Raw genomic sequence first — 24,838 nt, 5'->3', positions numbered from 1 at the left:
AACCAGGACCAAATGAGTCAATTCCCCGTGTGACTTTTTTCAACCTACTGAAAGCAGCTTCTCAAAATACCTTTTGCTGTCAACGAGAGAGGAAGGTTTTTGGGTTCCTCGGAAATCCATTTCTTTTTCTTTACTCCTTTAAAATGATGCTTCTTTATGCTTTCAGCGTGACTTGTAGCTAAAGAGAAGAAAAACAACAGGATTTTGCCTCTCAGTTCTAGGACATTGAGAAAGGAGGATTCCCAGGGTTGTTTCATGCATTCACTGAGGATCCAGTAAGGGGTGGGAGGTAATGGTAAAGGCCACCCTTGCTGTATTCATTACTTGGTATGTGATCCAAGTATGACCTGCAGATAGCCTTACATGCATGGGTATGGTTTTAACAACCCTCCCTTTCTCCTCCCATTTTTTGTGCAGTATCATTTTTAATCTGTATACCGTCTTTCTATCTTACAATACTCAAGGCGGTTTACAAGCTGAAGAAGCAAAAAATGTACATCATACATCTTACAACAATCTAATGCAATACAAAAATGTGATGATAAAACATTAACTTTAAAATAAGCAACCTACATCAAAAAAGTAACATTCAACGATCATTAGAATAGTATAGAATAATAATATCAGCATATAAAAGTTAAACAGAAATTCACCCTTAACAGTTAACGATAAATAATTTCTAAACTATAACCAATAATTCCAGTTACAGGCAGGTAGTCGTGTTGGTCTGCCATAGTCAAAACAAAGTAAAAAATAAAAAATTCCTTCAAGTAGCACCTTAGAGACCAACTAAGTTTGTTCTGAAGAAGTGTACATGCACACGAAAGCTCATACCAAGAACAAACTTAGTTGGTCTCTAAGGTGCTACTGGAAGGATTTTTATTTTTTATTATGTATAGTCAATAAAACAACAGTAAGCCACAGTACATAAAATAATACAATAGAAATTGAGAAGGAGAGACTAGAGGTTGGAGCAAGGCAGGTGGAAGGAGGCCTTGCCTGATGGAGTCTCTCCCCTCACAGTCTATAAATTATAGACTGTGTAGCACAGCTAACACCTGAGCTGTTCCCTCATTTACCTGCTACTCAATCTATGTAAACCAGTGCACAGATGCAACACAATATAGATTTTCCCCACCACCATCCCAGTGCATTATTATGGGAGGCAGCTGGACTGACACAGCTGAAAGGAGCTGTCCACGCATACAGAGAGGGGACACAAAGAATAATTGCATGTATTAAAATGAGGTGGTTGACATTGTATGCAACTAGATGCCTGTCGTGGAGGTCAATAATAGATAGTTTATGGTGCTCTTTCGATGGCAGCCAGGGGCATCAGAGGTGGGCACCACAGGGTATCTGCTGAAGCTCCTGCCCTACCAGGTAATGCATCACTGGTGCCCTGATTCTGCTGCTGCAACCATTTGGTATTGTTGCCAGTTTTTACCTGTTGCGTCCAAGTGAGTGAGAAGTGACTGGCATAATAAGAAGGGATGGCAGTCTCTGCTTACCTAGTACACACACACACACACACACACACACACTGGGCATTGGTGAACATTGGGCAGGGAGGGACAGGGCAAGTGAATGGGCAACACCAATGAAAATGTGGGACTGCTCAATAAAGGGGATCCCCTGATCTTGCCTAGCCACCTCCCTCCACCCATAAAAGAACCCCCCAGAGCTTCCCCCACCTACAGAATGTCTGAATTTGAGGGAGTATCATGCTGTCAAACAAGGCTATATCCAGGTTAACACAGAAGCATCTTTGGTGGCTGTGATAATTGGCATTATGCGAAAAGTCCAGCTGATTATTTCACACATTTAAATGTGTCATGAAACTGAGCCCACTATCTAATACTTCTCAGCACGGTCCAATTTTAGACTCTTGGGAAGTTGCAATGGTTCACAGCATCATAGGACACAGTAAAAATGATCACAGTAATTAATTGGATGATCCTGCCAAAGCCAAACTCCGTAACAAGCTTGTGTTGGCACCAAAGAGAATAGACAGAATGAGCTGTAGCTGGAGGTGGGGTGGGGAATGAACCGAGTGTTAACTCTGATAAGAAAATGAAATTAACCACCAGTACAGTTGAATTCCCTGGCACAAATTATAGAAAAATCACACAGGCAGCTTGTGCAGATGCATTTTCAAACTGCAGAAAGGAAGAAATATATATCTTCCCAATTCCCCCCCCCCCAAAAAAAAAGATGATACATGAGCTCTGAATACCTTTAATGTTCGAACACTTCAGCATGGCAAATTCTTTTTCTCCATTGAATGCTTTGCTTTGTATCCCTGCAACAAATATATTTCTTTGTGGCAAATAGCAATCACCTCCTACAAAGAGAGACAAAACAACAACAACAAATAAATCACAGAACTAGTATTTGTATTTTAGTTTCCATTGTCATTTGATTGTCATGTAAATCATAAGAATTTAAATAGTCAATGAATATTTGAAGTAATTACCTCCATTTTCAAAGGCATTAAGATCAGATCTAGAGCTACAATCTAATGATGCCGTTATCTCCGTTTGCCTTTCTGCAATATTAAACTTTGATGGAACTGCAACACCATCACCTAAAAGGACAAGAGACAGAATCATTGAACTTACTAAACTTATTTTATTAGTGGGAAATGTCCATGGCATGGCATAGGTATTACCATAGCATTAGTCAAACTGCTATTCTGTTAACTTCAGCTTTCCCATCTACAAAATGAGGGCCATAATATTATAAGAATCTAATAAGAGTATTGTAAGGGATTGCTGAGATGGTATTTGTAAAGTGTCTTGAGCACTTGAAAGATAAATAAGGCTAGTAAATGAGACACCAAAGTTATCAGCCTGCACATTAAAAACAACAACAACCCAGACTGCATTTCTATGCTGGGCTAGCATGGAAATACAGGCATATGAACAAGCTATTTTATTTTAAAGATCTTCTAGCATATGGGTTGGTGGAAGATGAGCAGGGCAATCCATCTCACCTTCCAGCAACCCATTCAATCGCCTACATGGAATTCCTAGTCATCTATGGTGACCAAGGTGTTCCTATTCATATTTTCTGAGTATGTGTGTGCTACAAGACCATTTCTCCTTTTCTGCAGATTCATCCCTTCTCTTCCCTTCCTTAGAAGCACATCTTCCACTGCACATCTGTGGACATGTTTAGAGAAACGCATGGTAACAAATCTCTCTCTTCCAGTTCCTTAGAAGCCAAAGTTTACTGTGCCACCACACTTAGATCCCTCCTTCTTGGTCTCCCTGCCCTCCCTGTGTGAAGTCACTAAATCACTACAGTGGTGCCTCTGGTTACGAACTTAATTCATTCCGGAGGTCCATTCTTAAGCTGAAACCGCTCTTATCCTTTAGCTAATGGGGCCTCCGGCACACAATTTCCGTTCGCATCCTGGTGCAAAGTTTGCAACCTGGAGCAGCTACTTCCGGGTTAGCTGAGCTCGTAACCTGAAGCGTTCGTAACCAGAGGTACCACTGTATTTTCTTATTCCCCAAGTAGTCTGCAGATGTGTTTACAGACATCTATCCCATGCAAATGTGGCAACAGATAACACACAGCAGTTGACAGAAAAACACAGTTTTACAAATCAAAACGGATTATTCCTCAAGTAGCTTTTTTGAGAGAGTCACTGCTAAACACCTTTCCAAAGAAAGGATAGTGACTGAAGCAGGCTTTTTAGGTTTACAGTTATTAAAGGCTTGTTCAAAATATGAAGTCACAGTGTGGAGCCTCTTTACATTCAGTGGGGTCCACTCTGAAGTCAACATACTGATGAATCAGCAAAATAAATCACTGAAACTAAACTGAGCCTTCCACTAAACATTTTCTCCTTAAATTGACTGGGCCAATTTAATGATTTCTTCTTTTTTGTCCAAATCACTGTTTCACATCAGCACTTCCTAAATATTATTATTCCTGAGTTCTCTTATTTTAAACATGGATTACGTGAGATTTTCCTGACTGCTCCTTTAAAAAAAACCTACTGGGGGGAAAACCTGGGGTCACTAATGGCAGAATAATTTGCCCATTTACAGTGAACAATGAAGAAGAAGAGTTTGGATTTGATATCCCGCTTTTCACTACCCGAAGGAGTCTCAAAGCGGCTAACATTCTCCTTTCTCTTCCTCCCCCACAACAAACACTCTGTGAGGTGAGTGGGGCTGAGAGACTTCAGAGAAGTGTGACTGGCCCAAGGTCACCCAGCAGCTGCATGTGGAGGAGTGGAGACGCGAACCCGGTTCCCCAGATAACGAGTCTACCGCTCTTAACCACTACACCACACTGGCTCCCATCTCTATCTAATAAAAAGAAATCATATAAAAATACACATTTTTCTCACTTTGTTAATTTCCTTTACATGACCAGTATTGTTTTTATTTATTTGTTTTGTTGAAAACATTCCAGGATGGTTTACAACTCAATAAAAACAGTCCATTAAATTGGAATAAGTACAGTAAAAATAGTAACAACGAAAGTAGATGGACACCTCTTGGGGGCATTTGTATCAATGTTCAGAGTTTGTTTGCTTACTTGCTTTACTTAATTCAGTTGATTTTGAAATTATAGTAGCAGATTCTGATAGTTTACCCTCACATTAATCAAACAGCTTCAAATAACTTTAAGACAATATCAATGAGCCACTTATATTAGCATCTTATTTTTTAAAATAACAAGAACAAGACTTCAGCACACCTACTGGACCTGAAAACTCAGGACACATAGAACCTCTGTCTTATCTGGATTCAACTCAGTTTACTGGCTCACTTCCAGCTGGCTCCAACACCAGTTCAGCATGAATTGCCTCTTGAAAAAGGGTGAAAAAGCTGGGTGCCATCCACAGGATTTCTTGGGGCACACCACTTCCTACAGTCCCTCTTTGGGAGAACTGTCTATTTATTCCTACTGTCTGCTTCCTACTACTAAACCAATTTCCAATCCACTAGAGGACCTCTCCTCTTATTCCATGACTGCCAAGCTTCCTCAGGAGGCTTTGGTGAGGTGCCTTATCAAAACCTTTTGAAAGTCCAAATACACTATATGTAAACCAGATCAGTGCTAGCTATATGTTCACTGACACTCTCAGAGAACTCTAATAAGTTAAAACAAAATAAAAAATTAAAAAAATTCCTTCCAGTAGCACCTTAGAAACCAACTAAGTTTGTTCTTGGTATGAGCTTTCGTGTGCATGCACACTTCTTCAGATATCAGTGTGCATGCACACGAAAGCTCATACCAAGAACACTTAGTTGGTCTCTAAGGTGCTACTGGAAGGAATTTTTTTAATTTTTTAATTTGTTTTGACTATGGCAGACCAACACGGCTACCTACCTGTATCTAATGAGATAGTAAGACAGGAGTTGCCCTTGCAGAACCCATGCTCTCTCTGCTTCAGCAAGGCTTGTTCTCTTACATTAAAAATAAAATAAAAGTTACATTGCTCAGGTCCTTGCCTTCTTGTAAATCTCTGCCAGTTTCCATGGTTTTCAAGAGCTCGTTCTCCAGCACCAAAGGTATGTTTTTTGTTAAGTGGTTTTCCTGAGAAGTCTGAATTCTGTAGTATTCTCCTGTTTCACCCCAAGGAAGAGAAAATGGGGGCAGTTACCAGAGTGATATCAGCTGGAAAGTGAGATAAAAGAATCAGAAATCACATTCTTACCAGATTTATAACACATTTCCTTTATTGCCTTTTCTTCTTCTATGTCTTCTGGTGTTTTAGACAGCAAATAAGATGCATCTGTAGGAAACATATTTCAAAGAGCCTACTAAGCAAAGACCTTGCCAGATATCTTCCTGTACCATGTAAAGCAAAACTTAACTGCCATTGCATTCATAGTACAAATTGCAATATATATTTTTACTGATGGGGTTCTTCAACTGGGCTGTATTCTGAAGATTTTTTTTAATATTCTGAATAAAATAATATTATTGCTTAACATTCTATTTTTTATTAATAAAAGTTTGAATCCTCAATTCAGCTGTAATTTATTTTAGGAATAATATTAAACACAATAGGCCAACTTCTATTATCAAAGAGGGTTGCTCATTTATGCAACTACTACTTCAGGATATATATGGGTAGGTAAAGTCTAAAACATTTTTTATTTGTATTGTTAAAAGATTGAAGTCACAAAGCTTGGGATGAGAGCTTTAAAATATATTAGTTATCACAAAAATGCTTTAAAAAAACTCCTCTATAATATAATGTTATATGAGATCCTATTTTTTAAACTTTTTCTAGGTAGATTCAAATTGCTAGAAACATCGTACAAGAAATGTCTGGCAAAGTATTTACATTTCTCCTCCTGTTCTTCTTCGTCGTCGTCCTCAAGATTGATGGTAATAATCAGTGGAGGATGGATAGGTCTTAATGTGTTTTCTTGACCTTTTGTGGAATCTTGATTTTGGGCAGGAGGTAAAATCCCTTCCTGAACTTCCCTTTGCAATGTAGAATCTATAGGAAGGAACTTAAATTTCAGTATAAAACTTTGAGTAAAACTTTGAATCATCATACTTAACTCACTCATAAAAGCCAAGACAGTGGTTTGGTTTTGTTCTTAGACACATATGTAGAAGTGCAGCAGATACATTTTACAACTTGGGCCATCAACTAACTAACTAACTAAATTATAGTTGATTAATTGTATGAATCCTACACAAAGCATTGCTTCATATGCCCACTATTCTGTTCTGAGGAGTTCACTCCTATGCAAGCGTGCAGATGATTAAAGGTAAAGGTACCCCTGACCGTTAGGTCCAGTCGCAGACGACTCTGGGGTTGCAGTGCTCATCTCGCTTTACTGGCCAAGGGAGCTGGCGTACAGCTTCCAGGTCAAGTGGCCAGCATGACTAAGCCGCTTCTGGCTATTGTAATATTCCATTCCACCTTAAGAGTAGACATGTGGCTGGTGCTTGTTACATGTCTATGTAAGCTCAGTGTGCTTCTGGAAACATCTATGTAGACGTTAGCTCTTTCTCTTTTACCTCAGGACATGGAAGAGACTGAATGTGTTCATCTCTTTGTCCTGCTGTTTGTTTAATAAAATGCTTGTTAAAACGTTCATATCAGCCTCTGTTGTGCCACTTCTGCTGTGAAATGGAATCTGAAGGGGTGCCTAGCTTTCTGGAGACTAGGCCCCTGATTTCTGCTGCTGCAGGGATCGGAACTCGACCAGCAGTCTTCGGCCGGTGATGAGTGAGCCAACTGGGGGGGGGGGCATGCCAGTTGCTCTGGTCTCCCTGGAAAGTTACCAACACTGGCGAACCAGAGCAGCACATGGAAATGCCATTTACAGAGGATTGCAGCCTATTAATTAATTGATTGATTAAGGTTGCAACCCTATGCACACTGACTTGGGAACAAGCCCAATCAAATTCAGTAGGGCTCCCTACTTCTGATTAGATATTCATTTTTTATTTCGATTTCAAGACCACCCTTCACCATTCATGATCCCAGAGCAGAGTACAACATAAGACCCTAGTACCATCAAAACACCAGTGACAGCATATATCACAACTGAAACCTCAAATACAAATATGCAGCCTTTGCAACACAGCAGGTACAAACCCATAATCTCACAGCTGGCCATATCAACTTACCTATGTTGATATGAGGTGGGCCTGGGCTTAAGAGTGTGCCTTCAAATGAATACAACAATGGTGCCATCACACTCATGTTAATCATTTCCTTTGCTAGCCCTGTAAATCTACAGCAGGGTTTCCAAAACTTGGGTCTCCAGCTGTTTTTTGGACTACAATTCCCATCATCCCTGATAGCTATGGATGATGGGAGTCATAGTCCAAAAAAAGCTGGAGACCCAAGGTTGGGAAAGCCTGGTATAAACAATTCTATGCCCTCTGCCATTATCATAGCTTGGGGGGGGGGCTTTTATTCCACCCGTCTCCTCTCCAATCAGAGTTAGTTCGAAGAAAATATATTTCTTCTCAGCAGGAAATGCATGTGGAATCCATCAAGAGTGGAATTGAAATGCACATGCATTTTGCAAGAAAGATACACGACAGAATTCAATCTGTGGATCTTTCCTGCAATATCCAAGCTGATTCTCCCCACCCCACCCCTGCTCATTATAATACAATGTTTTCCACATGTGTTCTTCCATATACAAAGATATTAAATTGGAACCATATTCTTGTGTTTGAATATAAAATGCAACGTTCATTCTTCGATGGAATATGTACACTTACACACACACACACACACACACACACACACACACACACACACACACACATATATATATATAAGATCCTGAAGTTATGCAGTATGTAAAATATTGCACTTGAATTCCTCAGTAGCACAGATACAGACCCTGGCAGCACCACAACTGCCAGCCACTTCTCCCCCTCCTCCCAGGATTATCTGTGGTGTTGCTGTAATGGGCTGGCTGGAAGCAGAGGGGTTGCTTGGCTCCAATTGGCCCCTGGTGGTCACCATGGTTTCTCCCCCTTAATGCAGTATCTGGTTGTCAGGTCCAGCACCTGTATTACGGTGGGGATGGCAAGGCAGGGCAGTAATGACAGAGGGATGGCATGGGGGGGCAGCAACTCAAGTCCATGTTTGGTGGTGGCATTGGTGACATGCTGAGGGTCCACTCAGCCTGCTGTCTGCCCTGTTCTTATCCATATGGATGGGCCATTAATATGTTTCCCCATTTGTCTTGAATTCTAGACATTCTACATGTCTAGAATATCATTCAGTGCATCAATTATTATTAAGTATTAAGAGGAATCCTGGTAAATCTTAATGTGCTGAACAGTATTTTAAGAGACGGGAATTTAGGGATCATACGTTCCAGAGGCATGCTTCTAGTTTCATTAGAAAAGGATGCTAGTCTTACATATGGACTGGTTCCGTGGTAATTAATAATTATGTATTAGTCTTGACCTCAAAGCATACTTTCTAGTTTTCCAATGCCACCTTTATTATTATTTACTGAATTTATATACCACCCAATACCCAGAGGATTCAGGGCGGTTCACAGAATAAAATCAAAATATAAAACCACAACATACATAATCAAAATAAAAACAACCGAATCCCACACCCCTCTGGGGGGGAAAAAACACTGCAGAGAAGGCCCATTCTTGTGTTGCCACCCTCTGGACCTCTCGAGGAGGAGGCAAATGAAGAAGGGCCTCAGAAGATGATCTCAGGGAGTGGGTAGGTTCATATGGGAAGAGGTGGTCCTTGAGGTATTGCAGTCCTGAACTGTTTAAGGCTTTATAGGTCAAAACCAGCACTCTGAATTAGGCCTGGAAACTAATTGGTAGCCAGTGCAATCGGACCAGGATCGGTGTAATGTGCTCAAACCATCTTGCTCTGGTGAGCACCCTGGCTGCTGAATTCTACATGAATGGAAGTTTCCAAACTGTCTTCAGAGGCAGCCCTATGTATAACACATTGCAGTCATCTAACCTTGAGGTTACCAGAGCATAGACAACAATAGTTAGGCTATCCCTGTCCAGATAGCTGGGCTATTAGCTGAAGCTGATGGAAGACACACTGGGCCACTGAGGCCACCTGAGCCTTGAGTGTCAGCAAAGGATCCAGGAGTAACCCCAAGCTACAAACCTGCTCCTTCAGAGAAGTGTAACCCTACCAAGAGCAGGCGATCTCCCACCTATCTCCCATTGAAGGTTCCACGGGGCTGAAAAACATTTCCCCAAGCAACACCCTCTGGGAACGACCATCCAAGTAGGACTGGAACCACGGCAAAGTGGTGCCACCCATCTCTAGTCCAGACAGCTGCTCCAGAAGGATACATGGTCAATGGTATCAAAAGCCACTGAGAGGTCGAGAAGAATTAACAGGGATATGTTTCCCTTGTCTCTCTCTCGACAGAGGTCATCATATAGGGCGACCAAAGCAGTTTCTCCACCAAAACCGGACCTAAACCCCAACTGAAATAGATCCAGAAAATTATTTCCAAAAGTGCCTGGATCTGGTCTGCCACCACTCACTCCAGAACCTTGCTCAGGAAAGGGAGATTAGCAACTGTCCGGTAGTTAGTTAGGTACTGTATTCCGAATCCAGGGAAGGTTTTACCACTGCCTCCTTCAAGAATGTTAATCTTGAAAACACTGGCCTCATTCTAATCAGTTAGGCAACAGCCCAGAGTATTTCAGTGTGTAAAAGACAGTGTCCTTCTACAATGATGTCCTTAATATTTTAAGACTAGACTCTAGAACATTTATATTTCAGTTTTCAGAATATGGGGGGGGGGAACCGTTTGTACTCACCATTACTAGGTGGCAAAAAAAGTCCATTTATGTTACGAGGTTTCCGGTGATGGAAGACACAACTGATTCTCACACAACCCAATGGCTGTGTCTCCCAGAAACATGAAATGCTGTTGTATTTTTGCTATGGAAAAAAGAAAAAAAATGGTGGTTCCATATTTAATGATTACAAAACACTAAAGCGGGTCATGGCTGGAACACTGGAATCCATAAAACTAGACAGTGAAGAGCAATGGCTGAGAAATTGCTGAGAAGTCAAAGAAGGCTCTGTCCCTTATATTTTGCAACGGAAACTTGCAGAAACATCAATAAAAGATGTGTGAGAATGTGATCTTATTGAAAATGTTTGGCTGATTTCCCTACCCCAATCAGCTATCAAAAGAGAATCAGGCTGCTGGTTCTTTATACATTACAAATTTTCTGTTGAATCTAAAGGTACGCTTCCAATCACAGGAGTTGTGTGAAGAAAGTAAACCTCAATCCAGACTTATTGTTCTACTTGTGTAGAGTATGAGCACTTGAACATTTGCATAGTATAATAACATAGTATTATTACTATAATAACATAGTATTTATTTTTGTTATTACTATAATAACATAGTATTATTGAGCTCTTCCACTTTTGCAGAGCACTGCTAGTGGCTTTGTCTTGTGGACCACCCTGAGACCTTTTGATGAACAGTGGAACATACATCTAATAAATAAACAATAAAGTGAAATAAATATTTCCCTTCTGCCCATTTCCTTGGGTTCCAACCCATATGTGGTATCAGAGAGAGGAGGATGTTCCCCTGCCCAGCTTCCTTTTAATCGACTTGAAGCACAAAAAACATGTTGCCACTAAATTTAAGATGACTCAAGATTTGACTAAAGGGAGCTCATTTTTCTCCTCTATACTCACTGCAGTATAAAAACATTATATTCTCGCAGTGCAAAGAAGAGCGTTATGGGAGCATAAAGCTGAAATAAAGTGCAGATGAAGGGATCCTTAAAATCCAGTGAATTCGTTCAGCTTTTCAAGTGGGGTAGAAGGTGTGAACCAGTTCTATCTTTAGGTGATAAAATGATGTTTGACTATTTCCAAAGCTGATATCTGGGCGTCACAGGAACATCATGCATCTTAACTGTGAAACTTAAGATGTCACATCTGCAGCAGCAGAGGTGAGAGACAGCCCGTAAATGCTTATAATAGATCTCTTCACAAGAGAACACTTCAAAGCGCTTGCCGTTTCTACCTGTATTTCCATATGTCTAAATTTGCAAAGTTGATGGGAACATCTCCCCTCTCTCCATAATGAGCACACGGTGTCACTGCCAATGGCTTTTTCACAGTGACGGAATCGGCACTTTGATCCCTGAATAGAGGAGAGAGAGAGAGAGAGGTTGGAAAATTCGGCCAGGCAGCATTTCTTTAAAGTGTTCTTTAGGCTGCCCTTCAGTTTCAAAAAAAACTCTAGCGTGGATTACAAACAAACAATTAAAAATACAATAAAATTCTAGTCAGGGAACAGCAGAACTGGCAGAAAGGCAGCAGCGCAATAAAAACCAAGCTGAACTAATAAAATATCAAATAAGATTGGATTATATCCGATTATGTGACATGCTAGAAGGCCTGAACAAATGAAAAGCACTTTTCACCTGGCACTAAGAGATACATCAGATGTGGCAAGCCTCCTGGGGTGTGTGTGTGTGTGTGTGTGTGTGTGTGTGTAGGAGATAATGATCCAGACCACCAGAAAGATCAACTTCCACCCCTGCCTTAGGACAAAGACTTACTGCAAGCTACAGATCAACAATTTGAATCTACATGTGAAACTCAAAAAAATTGAATATCGTGGAAAGGTTCATTTCTTTCAGTAATTCAACTTAAAAGGTGAAACTAATATATGAGATAGACTCATGACATGCAAAGCAAGATATGTCAAGCCTTTATTTGTTATAATTGTGATGATTATGGCGTACAGCTGATGAGAACCCCAAATTAACAATTTCAACTTTGGGGTTTTCATCAGCTGGACGCCATAATCATCACAATTATAACAAACAAAGGCTTGACGTATCTCGCTTTGCATGGCATGAGTCTATCTCATATATTAAACTCCAGTAGCTAATGAAAACAATTGCTTACATAAATGGACTTTTCCACGATATTCTAATTTTTCAAGTTTCACCTGTAGAAATTATGCACGGACAGTATGGGCCAGAAACCAGTGTGAAAGCACATTTAACACATTTAAAGGGCTTTGTAGGTGTAGCATATTGAGATGACCATGCCAGTGGAGAGCATTGATATTTGAAAACTGGTGAGGTGTAGGGAATGTCTGTAACTGAAGGAATTTCTCGCTAGTGTTTGCAAGTGATGTGGAAATAGAATGGTAGGAGCCTGAAAGGATTATTAGCTAATTGTAAATATTGTTTTGTTTTGAGGGACATTGATGGTTCAACTTGGGAAGATATATATCTATATACTGTATACTTAGTCACACAACTCATTCATTGCTAATGGGAAAAGATCTTCATAACAGATAAATAGCCAACTACACATAGCCTTGTATGTTGTGGGTTTTTTGTTAATCTGTTCAGTTATCTCCTACAGGGGAAGACTTGTGATCATAACCACTTTTTAATGCCATATTTGTAATGGAAGAAAAGTCATTAGAGGAAGGCTGCAGGCCCTCTTTAGTCTTCTAAATGGGATGCCCATTGGAACTTGGAGAAGGTGAGCACTTCTGCTGAATGGGGAGAGCGGAGGAGCAGCAAAAAGTAGTTTGCATTTTCCATAATTATTGTGGGTTTCAATGGAAAAGACAAGTGAACATTCCTTCCGCCGAGGACAAGGGGAGAGAAACAGCAAAAGTAATCTGCAGTTTTTTAAATGGTAGAAACACAAAGAGGTAGATCAACTGATATCTGAGAATTTCAAGGTGGAATTAAACAGAATGAAGTATTTGTGCTCTCTAGGGCCTCTTCTGCCCATTGTGGGAATGTATGTTTGCTTTTGCTATGCAATCATCATCATCATCATCATCATTCTATTACAAAGACAACTAAAGTCTCCAGTGCTCTTTCTTATTCAGAGGGAACAAGACTCCAGTTTTCTACACGTACCTGGGGTTAGACTCTGCTGAATGGAGCTTAATTCCACACAAAAACACACAGAATTGCGCTCTGAACCCTTCAGCACCATCCCTGAAACACCTCACTACTTGGAAAAGTGGAGAGCACATAACAACACAATAGATGCAAGCCATTATAAATTGTGCAGTATTTACCTTTATACAGGTTGAATGAAAATAGAAATAGCAGTCATCCCCAACTTCTGCCATTGCCACCTCTTGTGCTTCTACTCCACTGCCTTTAGAAAGGTCTCAATGCAAATGTAAGAACTATCAACGTGTAAGGAAAGAACATTCCCTTTTGTTCTGAATACAGCTGTATTCGGGATCTAAATTCTATTTCCTCTTAAAGGGAGACCTCCAGTTGATAGTTTTATTCAAAGGGTTACTTATACTAATTGTAAAACAGACGGTACCTTCTCCAGGTTTGTTGAAGTGCTCACAGATTGAGAGTGGTTGCTAGACAGTGCGCAAATTCAAACTTCCAGAATTTCTCTCATTGTTACCTTGGTTCTTATGACATCATCACAAAGGCCACCATGCGACCCCTCAAACTGGGAGTGCTCGCTTATTTTCATTGCTCCTATGTTTAGAAGAGGAAGGAAACAGTGATTTTTGTGTAGCCTTTTCATCTCATACCAAGTCAGTAGAATTCAATTAAGAGAAGAACACCTGTAACTTATATAATTAAGAGAAGAAGCACAAGGATGGGAGTGAAAGCAAGTGAAGACATCAGCTCCTGCCCTCTTCAATAATTGCCTGCCTGCCAAAGCCTTGGTTTTTAAATATATTTTGATCATTGATTGCTGCTGACTGGCATATCTACCCTGCAAACTGAAGTTACCTGGGAGTGATTCTGTACATTTCTGGAGGGAGAGATTCCTGTTTTGCCTCCTTTAAATTATCTTCTCCAGTCCCACAGAGTTCTGTTTGTCATTAAATGACAAGATTATTGGAGGATTTGGAGTTCAGTGTCATTAGTACACAGTTAACACTCAGTTACATCTCTGCTTTTCCTTAAATATTAGTGAACCAGTGGAATCCCTGAATCATGACACAAAATCAGTAACATGCTGGATGAAGGCCAATAATCTAGGAAAGATATGGATTAAGGTGGTTAGCAGGACTCTGGATTGTGGAATGAATGGTCTACTCAGTATAGGGTCTCACCCCTCCTGAAAGAACAAGTTTGCATTCTATGACTTCTGCATCTGGCCTTATTCCTAGACTATCAGGTGGTGGTTGTGATCAGGAGTAACTCCTTCTAGCTTCACCCGGTACACCAGTTGCGATCTCCTTTGATGATGCAGCTTTTGTGAACTATGCTTTGCAATATCTAGATTGGATTAATGTCCTGGAAGACCTTGTTAGCCTTTTCCCACCTGACCTGGGAGAGTGGTGTATTTTTTATTTTTAGATTTTATTATGATTTTATATGCAAACTGTTCAATTTTGCTGTGCACCTTTCAATGCATTTTGGTTATTGTTTATTACTGCTATTGTTATGTTTGTAATTATGCAAATCTTTTCAAGTTGTAAGCTGCCTTGAGCCTGGCTTTATCTATGAAAGGCTTTTAGTCTTTTTAAGGGAGCTGATTTCAAATTGAATAATAATAATAATAATTTATTATTTATACCCCCCCCCATCTGGCTGGGCTTCCCCAGCCACTCTGGGCAGCTTTCAGCAAAATATTAAAATACAGTAATCCATCAAACATTAAAAGCTTCTCTAAACAGGGCTGCCTTCAGATGTCTTCCAGAAGTCTGGTAGTTGTTGTTCTCTTTGACATCTGGTGGGAGGGTGTTCCACAGGGCGGGTGCCACCACCAAGAAGGCCCTCTGCCTGGTTCCCTGTAACTTGGCTTCTCGCAGTGAGGGAACCACCAGAAGGCCCTCGGCGCTGGACCTCAGTCCCCGGGTAGAACGATGAGGGTGGAGATGCTCCTTCAGGTATACTGCACTGAGGCCGTTTAAGGCTTTAAAGGTTAGCACCAACACTTTGAATGGTTGTTTTAATCCTTGTAAAAAAATATTGTTACTATACATTTAGTTATATTTACAATTAATATTTTGTGATTTTTTTGTGATAACTGGTGTTGGAGACAAGTGTACATGTTTAATAAACATAGTTTACATTTTATACAGGACTTGTTTTCTGCCTTAAAAACTGAGCTAGTCACACCAAAGAACACACAATAAGTTTAGAAATAAGTTTTAAATAAGCAGAACATTAGAAGAAGAAGAAACATTGAGAAAAGGTTAATGTAAAAGGCTGGTCCTGAACCTCTTGCTATTAAAGTTTGGGAAAGCATAGAACAGTACCAGCTACAGCTATTCAGACTGCGTATGCAACCTTATAAAACATCTTTACCCTAATGCAGTGTTTTTCAACCACTGTTCCGTGGCACACTAGTGTGCCGCGAGATGTTGCCTGGTGTGCCGTGGGGAAATTACTTTATATATAGTCAATATAGGCACAGAGTTAATTTTTTTAACATTTTCTAATGGTGGTGTGCCTCGTGATTTTTTTCATGAAACAAGTGTGCCTTTGCCCAAAAAAGGTTGAAAAACACTGCCCTAATGGCTCCTGTAGTTCAGTGGCAACTGGTGTTTCTTCCATAAATGAAACCATGAATAAGTCACCTGAATGAAGAAACAAGCTGATTTGGTGTTATTTTAAAATATATTCATATATGTGGCTAGTATCACAATAACACTGAAACCCTAGAATTCCATAGTCAGAAGGAAGTTCCATTGTTTTCAGTGGGCTTCCTCCCACTTAATTTGTATGTAATTAAAGCCAAAAGTGCTTTAGTAACATTGGTCTAATTCAGTCTAATGCTTGACACGGAGAAAGGGCACACTTATTTTTATGACAGCTCATAGTATAATAATAAAGAAGCAAAACACTTCTGTTGAGCAGGCTGCATATCTAATAGAATATTTAGTAACTTGTGAACATACATTTCTCTACAGCCCTTACATTCAGATTTTAAAGACTAGCCATCATTTCCCCACACAAAGGGAAATCACCTGAAGACTCTTCTATGCAACAGAGAAACTTTTTCAGAGTTATGGAAGCTAGCCGCTGGACACATGCTATAGAAAATGAACTAAATTGCCCGTTTAGATATAACTACATTACCAAGCAGCAGCTGTAGGGATAAACATCCAGTGAGCGCATGGATTTAGCCTGTAAAATGGTATAAACACCAGAGATGTATATTTTAAATGGTATTTCCTTCCTCGATAACCACACACCACTTTGGTAATTAAGCAATATATAAATATCTAAAACGTGTGTGTGTTGCCAGTGTCCTCCTTTAGAAAGGACGGCGCTCCATTTGAAACATGGTTCAAGGACAGTCCTCTGTCTATCTGAACGCACTGCTGGAGTTGTCCAAATCCATTTTTAAAGTATATATGTGTGTTCAGCTTTAATTCTATCAACGCTTAATCGCTTCTTTTTTTCCCTTTTTAGCGGTTCCTCTTTTTCGCTGCCAGCCGCCTTTGAGTCCCGTCGGGGGTGAAAGGCGGCGTATAAATACTAACAAACAAAGTGGGAAAAGTTGGCCATCAACAGGGAGCACCTGTGTGGTTGCTGTTGACTGAAAAGCCATGCAGGTGACTTTGCTTATACTTTTCCCCGCTAGGGGGAGACGTACTGTCTTATTTCTAAGCATAATCATTTCTAACTCTTCCAAGTCTGGCATATGGAAAAGCTGCGCTCTCTTTATTAGGGACGAGCGAGCAGCCCGACCAGCCCCTCTGTGCTGACGTCACGCGAGATAAAAAGGTCCCTCAGCTTCCCTCCCGGACTACATTTCCCGGCACCCCTTTCAGCCTCTAGGCCTGCTGCTGCTTATCGCCGGCGTCGCGCGCGGGCCGGCAGACCGGCCGCTGCCTGCTCCGAGGCCGGAGGTTGGCGCTGGAGGGACCATGAGCCGCCTGGGCTCGGTGCAGCAGAAAGTGGCCTGCCTGTTCGTGACCCAGGTGAAGGAGGAGCCTTCGGCCAAGAGGGAGCGCCAGGTATGCGGCGGGGAAGGCAGAGCGAGCCCCGGGCCCGCCGAGGGAAAGCCGGCGGAGCGGCTGGAGGAGGCAGCCCGCGGCGGGGAAGAAGCAGCCAGCGCGGGGACGCCGCGGGTTGGAGGGTCGGCAGCTGGGAAAGGAAGGCGCTTCTTCCCCGACTGCCTTCTTGATCGCATCGCCTCGTGTTTGCATCCCACGTGAGGCGAGAAATAATAATAATAATAATAATAATAATAATAATAATAATAATAATAATAATAATAATAATAATAATAAATAATAATAAATAATATAAAGACCTTTCAGCCTGTGCTTTGCATGCAAGGGCACTTTACCTGCCTCCACCTTTCCTTGTAGGAATGTCGGCAGGAGGGAAATGGCCCTGAATGATTTGAGGACGTTTTGGGGCACCATTCTCTGCTTCGTGGCCCTTGCTAGGGTGGGTCATTAGTTACTTGGACATAATTTTTGGGCCGAGACTTAGCTCGGCTTAGCGCCCCCCCCCCAAGCCACCTTTGCATCTCCTCTTTCAGAAATCCCATACAGTATTTCTAGGCCTGCACACAACATCAACACCACCACCCCTCCCTTGGAATATGTGAGCCATTTAACGCAACAGGTGTATCTTGTTTTATTTTTGCATCTGCTGCTAGAGTAAGCGCTCTGTTTGTCATTTACATTGAACTACCCAAGTGGCATCAGTAGCTGGAGTGGGCTGAATACTTGTGAAGGTGAAGATCCCTCCCCGCTTTCCACTCTTGGGTATATTTTCGCATTCAGTCTGAACCATTATAATGCACTGAGCGAGTTCCTGAATAACTTTTCTGTATTCAGATGCTAAGAAGCAGCAGTAACCGCAAACCATCAGAATACATCTCATTCTTTCTATGCTTAAGTTTGATGGAAGAAAAGGTTACATTACAAGTTGGATTTTCATAGTGTAGCCATCTTTTAATGAGATTATACCTATGATTTCAAAGTAATAAACATAGCTACGTACCATTATTTTGTTGGTGATGCGGCTTCTAATTTCAAACTGAAGCCTTGAGAGCAACTGTTGTTCCCATGATAAATGATGCATGGAATCGTTGTTGCCATGGATATAGTAGCTTTTAAGATTCTGTAACCCTAGACTTGATTCCTTCAAAATGGAGAACCCTCTCAAAATGACTTTGAAATTCAATAGGAAACAAGAGTCTACGTTTCATCCTGTGAATTGATATTGATATCCACTACTTACGAAATTTATATGCTGCTCTTCATCCAAAGATTATAGGGCAGTTTACAACATAGAAATGATGGCTGTACAGTGTCGTGGAATCAATCCTATTAAGAATGAAGGTTGCTGGGCTTGTGGGCAGGGGTGGGGGAGCTAATTCCTGCCTTGAAAAAAGTTATACTTCCAAAATACTTTGACACCTATTTTCTCCTTAGCCTTTTAAAGTGCTGGCCACCGAAACTATTAATCCAAAGGCATTAGATGCAGATATATACAGTGCGATCCCAACTGAAAAGGTGGATGGAACTTGCTGCTACATAACTACGCACAAAGGTAATGTGAAAGAACTCTGTTAAGTAGTCCTTTTTATAGTGAAAATAGGCTGTACATAATTCAAAATATGAGCTTTATCCATACTGAATTCATGGCTAAGGGAAATGTTGGGCTCCTATCGATGGTCAGAGGCTGAAGGGTAGGTAGGACAGCCCAGGGTGATGGAGATGAGTAGATCAACCCACACTCTCATCACTGATAAGAACAGTGATAGCCTGATGTCACTGTAGCCACCTTGGGCAAGCCAGACCTTGGACAACTGGCTTAGTCTCACCACATATTGATTGGCAAAAGGGACTGTCTGTTCTCTTCTCCCCCCTGCACATGACTCTCACTTGCAGGCATCTGGGCCCCATGCTTTCTTTAGATGCTTTTGTAAGTTTCCTTTCTCTAGGCCAGCGTAGAAGCACGGGGCTACTATCCCTCTAGCAGGCCAGCAGAAATTTGTGTAGATTCGTAACTTTTGTGGGTTTACTTCCAAGATTGTTGTAAGAGCTTATACGAGCAGCTGCTCCATGCCAGAGTTAAAAGCAATATTTAGTACTCGTTGAAAGGAGTTGTCTAGATTTTTGTTTGTTTGTTGTAAGGAACTCCATGATCAATTTTGATGCCATTTTGTTCACTATAGGGCAGCCATACCTTTGGGCCCGGTTGGATAGAAAACCGAACAAGCAAGCTGAGAAAAGGTTTAAACGTTTTGTGCACTCAGCAGGTGACTCAAAAGGTTGGTGGCTATTTTTTCTGGTAACCAAGAGCTGATTTGTTTATTTTAAATATTTTATTGGTTTACAAAAGTACATGCCTTAACTCTTTTGGCTGTACAGTCTTTCTTACAAATCAGTTACATTTGTTGTAAGACATTAGTGTTGAGTACAGTATAAGGTTGGGGAAGAAGAGGGCGAAGAGGAGGAGTGGGGTGGTGAGGCTTATATTATTTTGTATAGTGTACGCGTGGGGTTTTGTGTCATCGTCAACTGGGTAGGTTTTCTTTCTATTCATTTATTACATTTCCTTGGTAGTGAGATGTATTGGGGGGCAGGGTCTGGCTGGTTGACTGTGGTTGGCTGCAGTTGGGGTTTGTTTGCATTTGTGGGGGGGGGTGGCTTGTTGGGTCAGGTAAACCAAATTGATACATATGCTGTCAGTCTTGTCGTTGTCTTGTTGGGCTGATAAAGGGGAGCCATACTGGGGTGAAGGCGTCCTCTTACATTTGTCCCTGTGTCAGTTTCAGTTTATTGGTTAGCTTTTCTAGCAAGGCCGTTTCCCATACAATTTGATACCATTGGTTCATGTTTACTCCTGAAAATTCCCTCCAGTGTTTGACTGTGAGGCTTCTGGCTGCTGAGAGTAGGTGGGTTATAAGCTCTATATAATGTGAGTGGTCATTATGATATTGGAAGATGTTCAGTAGGGCCAATTTTGGGGTGAGTTCTAATACCTGTTTAGTTATTTTGCTTATCTCTTGTAGAACTGCTGTCCAGAAGGGTTGGATTTTAAGGCATTCCCACCACATCTGGAGGTATGTACCTGTGGAGGTGCAGCCTCCAACATCTTGGTGAGGTTTCTGGGCATATCTGTGCCAGTTTCCGTGGTGTTAAGTACCACCTGTAGATGAGTTTCAGAGTGAGTTCCCTTCTTTTGGCTGATAAGGACTTAAAGGGAGGTTTTAGACCAGATTCTAGACCATTGTGTGGGGTTTATTTCATAGCCTATGTCATGCTCCCATTGTTCTTTGATTGCATCAAGGGGGTTGTGGAATTTTGGAGCAGTATTTTATATATTGTGGATACCATCCCTTTACTGTGTCCCTCTGCTGTCAGGAGAAGGTTTTTGAAGGTGGTCAAGGGCCTAGTGGCTGCTGACTCTACTTTTGGATTGTTTAAGAAGTCAGGTAGTTGATGATGAGTTAGCCAACATATTTGGGTGTCCCCTAGTTTGTCCTGTATTTCTTGTGTTGGTATGGGTTTGCCGTTGTTGTACAGTGGTACTTCTGGTTAAGAACTTAATTCGTTCTGGAGGTCTGTTCTTAACCTGAAACTGTTCTTAACCTGAAGCACCACTTTAACTAATTGGGCCTCCTGCTGCCGCCGCCACGCAATTTCTGTTCTCATCCTGAAGCAAAGTTCTTAATCCAAGGTACTAATTCTGGGTTAGCGGAGTCTGTAACCTGAAGCGTCTGTAACCCGAGGTACCACTGTAGAAGTCTTTTAGACCATGTAGGGTAGGCCTTTGGCTAGCCTGGTTTTTATCTGGAGGTTTTGTGATGCGTGTTGGAATAGTGGGTGATAGGCCAGGGGGGTTTAGTGGGGATGGGGATATTTACCTACTTTTCCATTCCATGCTTTAAGCATGGACTGTTCAGTGTTGTGGGAATTTTCTTTAGTTTGTTTTGGAGAAGTGGGTAGGCTGTTGTGGGGATGCTTTCGGTGATTTCTCTCTCCAAGTGGACCCATTGTTTTGTCTTGTGTTCTAGAATATACTGGATTATGTGGTGTACTTGGTTGGCGATGTAATATGATTCTATGTTGGGGATTCCCCGTCCTCCTTCTGAGGTGGGGAGGCACAGGTATTTGGGGCTTATTCTTGGCTTTTTGTATGAGAAAATAAACAAGTGTGGTTTTTTCCTGCCACTTCTGGAGTTGGGCTGGGGGAATCTAGATTTGGAGGGTTTGGAATAAATTGATTAGTTGGGGGGGGGTTGATCATTTTGATTATGGCTATTTTGTCTGAGAGGGTGAAGTTGGTGTTGTTCCATTTCCTCAAGTCTCTGTTGATTTGTCACCATGTGCACGTGCTCCTTTCTTCTTGTTGACTGGAATATCAACATTTTTAGGAGGAATGTAGGAAGGTTCAAAAAGTAAATGCTTCTAACTGTGTGGGGCTGCCTTTAATTGGAAACTACAATTAATCCAGAATGCGACAGCTAGACTGGTGACTGGGAGCGGCCGCCGGGACCACATAACGCCGGTCCTAAAGGATCTACATTAGCTCCTAGTACGTTTCCAAGCAGAATTGAAAGTGTTGGTGTTGACATTTAAAGCCCTGCAAGACTTCAGCTCTGTATACCTGAAGGAGCATCATTCAGCCCGGACATGGAGGTCAGTTCTGAGGGCCTTCAACAAGCAACCACACAGGTGGTCTTTTCGGTAGTCACACCTGCCGTGTACAGTGCCCTCCTGCCAGATGTCAAAGAGTTAAACAACTATAATTTTTCATAGACATCTGAAGGCAGCCCTGTTTGGGGAAGCTTTTAATGTTTGATGTTGTTGCTGCTGCTGTTTTTCCTGCATTTTTGTTGGAAGTCATCCAGAGTGATTGGAGTAAGCCAGTCAGATGGGTGGGGTATAAGAGAAGTAATTAAACATACAAATGCAGAATCAGCATTTTAATAACCTTGATAATTCTCTTAACAGAGCAGTCCATACTACTTAAATTTATAAAATCCATGTCATCAATTGCTATTGCCAGTTTTGTTTGTCTTAGGATGAATTGTGTTAATACTTCTTCAGAAGATAGATAACAAGTGTATTTCATATTCTTGCTTCCAGGATTTACTTGGAATATTGAAGATGACTTCAAGCCTGTCCCTGAATGCTGGATTCCAACAAAGGAAATAGAGTACTGCAATGGAAAACCTTTTCCTGATGAAAATGGGCATATTCCAGGTAGAAAAACGTAGCTTAACACCAGAAAAAAATCTGTTCCAAACTTTAGTCATTTAGAGAACTTGAATACTTTATGTAATAATTTATTAATTTACTCATCCAACTATTATAACCAAAAAAACAAGCCACCCAGATAAATTTGTTCTAGGGTGGCCCATAAATATTTTAAACAAGCAAGTTGGGAATTACCATGTCAAAAAGTCATACTTGCATGGTGAATTAGACCTTGTATAGCTTATTTCTTGTTCAGGGAACTTTATATATCTTGTTTGCCTTCACTATATTATTGAGGGACTAAGGCTGAAATATCATGACAGGGCTGATCTGAATAACATGGATTCTGCAGATCACAATGAAGTGCAATATAGAGACAGAATTGTTGGAGGTGTTCCCAAGTGAGCAAAATAAATTTGGATATATGCAACACCTCAGTGTGTGATTAACCATTGGTTTTTCATATGAGTAATATTAATGTGCATATCACCTGTAATATTTTTATAAACAACTGAGCCAACCTAAATAGGGGGAAAATACTGTTTTGTTTTTACAGGCTGGGTGCCAGTGGAGCAAAACAGCAAACAATATTGTTGGCATACCTCTGTTGTTGACTATGAATTTGAACTAGCGCTCATTCTGAAGAATCACACTGAGGAACCTGGTCTTCTGGAAATTAGTCTAGTGCCCTTATCAGATCTCTCAGAACAAACTCTGGAGCTTATTGGAACGAGCATTAATGCAAATCCATATGGTAAGCATATCTTGTATCCATCCATCCATCCATCAATAAGATATTTTTCTGAGAGCTTTATATCAGGCACTGGTAATAAACACTGTGCACCATAATTGCAAACACAATCTTTTAAGAATTACAATACACAGCAAAACCTTTGGCAAACCAACATATTAAGATGCAGCTTGCTTGAAGTGTTGGCAATTAAACAAATAACAAATAAAAGCAATATGTTGATAAAGCCTAGGGCAGTGGTCGGCTGAGCTGCAGCAAACAGAAGGGTTCCTGTCTGTCTTTAGCTGAATTGCTCAGACTCTAGAAACAAAATATTTGGAAAATGTCTACAAGTAGCGTGAAGCTATAAAAACAAAATCCCAATAGAGTTGGCTAAGGGAGCATCGTTGACAATCAGGAAATAAAGGTGGGACTTGGGAACTTCTGTAATACAGTAAAAGAGTTGATTGTATTTGTTTAATAATCTTTTAAATAGGCTTAGGAGACAAGAAACATCCTATCCACTTTCTCGTACCACATGGAACATTTCAAATAAAAAATGCCCCTCCACTGAATCATGATGACATATTGTCTTGGTTTGATGGAAGCAAAGAAGGGAAAATTGAAGGAATTGTATGGCATTGTGCTGATGGAAACTTAATTAAGGTAATTCTGAAAGATTTATTGAATAACCAACATCTTGATTTTATCTACGAATGAAAGGCCTTTAGTTCAGTAGCCTCAACATGCTGTTTATTTTTTAAAAATTGAGAAAAGGATTTTTAGCTACAGTTGAAAGCTTAGTAAAAAAAACACCCAATTATGTTATCTAGAATATTTAATTCCCTAGAAGCACTTTCACATTATACATGAATGCATTTCAACATACCAATCCTTACAGAAAAAGTTGCATAGAACATGCAAATAGACACAAGTGAATGCGTATAGTATCTTGGTGTTTGCTCATTCAATCTATTTGGCTGTTAATTTTTCATTCTCATGGCTTTCTTCTAAAATAAAGCCTCCAGAGTCATTTCCAGATGTCAGTTTTGATTTGGTGCAATTTGTATCTTCTATTTTATGCTTGTAATGTAATGTAATAGAGAGAAGAATGGAGTAGCTGTTTCAAACACAAGTGGGAAAGGATGAAGGCTTCAATCTTTAAGAATATGTCTCAGTGATTGAGATTTAAAATGTGTCCGTGCAGTTGTTTCAGTCTCTGATCTGGTACTTTGTGTAGTTAGTAATGTAATTGTTTTTCTTTTCTTCATAGCTCCATCGGCATCATCTTGGCTTGTGCTGGCCAATTGCGGACCCTCATTTGATTTCTCAGCCAGTTGTTATCACCTTTAGTGGTGCCAAATACGACTATAATTTTGAGCCAAAGACACTTTTCCATTATTTTTCAAAGTTGGAGGGACAAAGATTCAATAGTCTCAGAGATATTGTAAGTAATCTGTGACCAGAT

The 24,838-nt window shown here is 40.7% G+C and overlaps 2 protein-coding genes across 6 annotated transcripts in view; one reads left to right on the top strand and one right to left on the bottom strand.

Moving 5' to 3' along the window:
* Positions 1–18,516, bottom strand: part of C10H12orf50 (chromosome 10 C12orf50 homolog) — a 22,984-nt gene extending 4,468 nt beyond the window's left edge. For 2 of the 5 annotated variants that reach the window (XM_033162391.1, XM_033162395.1), the window contains exons 1-10: positions 18,430–18,516; positions 13,907–13,983; positions 11,520–11,639; positions 10,285–10,408; positions 6,320–6,478; positions 5,684–5,761; positions 5,478–5,591; positions 2,477–2,587; positions 2,237–2,344; positions 71–178 (exon numbers count right to left, since the gene is read on the bottom strand). In XM_033162391.1, the coding sequence (XP_033018282.1) occupies positions 71–178; positions 2,237–2,344; positions 2,477–2,587; positions 5,478–5,591; positions 5,684–5,761; positions 6,320–6,478; positions 10,285–10,408; positions 11,520–11,639; positions 13,907–13,978 (994 nt within the window). In that variant the 5' untranslated portion in view covers positions 13,979–13,983; positions 18,430–18,516. Of the gene's footprint in view, positions 1–70; positions 179–2,236; positions 2,345–2,476; positions 2,588–5,477; positions 5,592–5,683; positions 5,762–6,319; positions 6,479–10,284; positions 10,409–11,519; positions 11,640–13,556; positions 13,764–13,816; positions 13,984–18,429 lie in introns of those variants that run through there. The other 3 variants (XM_033162394.1, XM_033162393.1, XM_033162392.1) reach the window with 3 other exon arrangements.
* Positions 17,303–24,838, top strand: C10H12orf29 (chromosome 10 C12orf29 homolog). The gene is made up of 7 exons (XM_033162396.1): positions 17,303–17,429; positions 18,864–18,981; positions 19,610–19,705; positions 22,530–22,646; positions 23,197–23,394; positions 23,867–24,036; positions 24,644–24,838. The coding sequence occupies exons 1-7, from the start codon at positions 17,340–17,342 to the stop codon at positions 24,830–24,832; spliced, it is 978 nt and encodes a 325-aa protein (XP_033018287.1). The 5' UTR covers positions 17,303–17,339; the 3' UTR covers positions 24,833–24,838.

Source organism: Lacerta agilis, chromosome 10 (genome assembly GCF_009819535.1).
Source record: "Lacerta agilis isolate rLacAgi1 chromosome 10, rLacAgi1.pri, whole genome shotgun sequence".
Taxonomy (NCBI): Eukaryota; Metazoa; Chordata; class Lepidosauria; order Squamata; family Lacertidae; genus Lacerta; species Lacerta agilis.
The sequence above is the reverse complement of the archived record's forward strand: the minus strand, read 5'-3'. Positions and strand labels throughout refer to the sequence as shown.

Coding starts and splice junctions, on each gene's coding strand:
- C10H12orf29 (XM_033162396.1), top strand. CDS start 17,340: ATGAGCCGCCTGGGCTCGGTGCAGCAGAAAGTGGCCTGCCTGTTCGTG. Junction 17,430..18,863: donor CGGCCAAGAGGGAGCGCCAG/GTATGCGGCGGG, acceptor TTTTCTCCTTAG/CCTTTTAAAGTGCTGGCCAC. Junction 19,706..22,529: donor CTCAGCAGGTGACTCAAAAG/GTTGGTGGCTAT, acceptor TCTTGCTTCCAG/GATTTACTTGGAATATTGAA.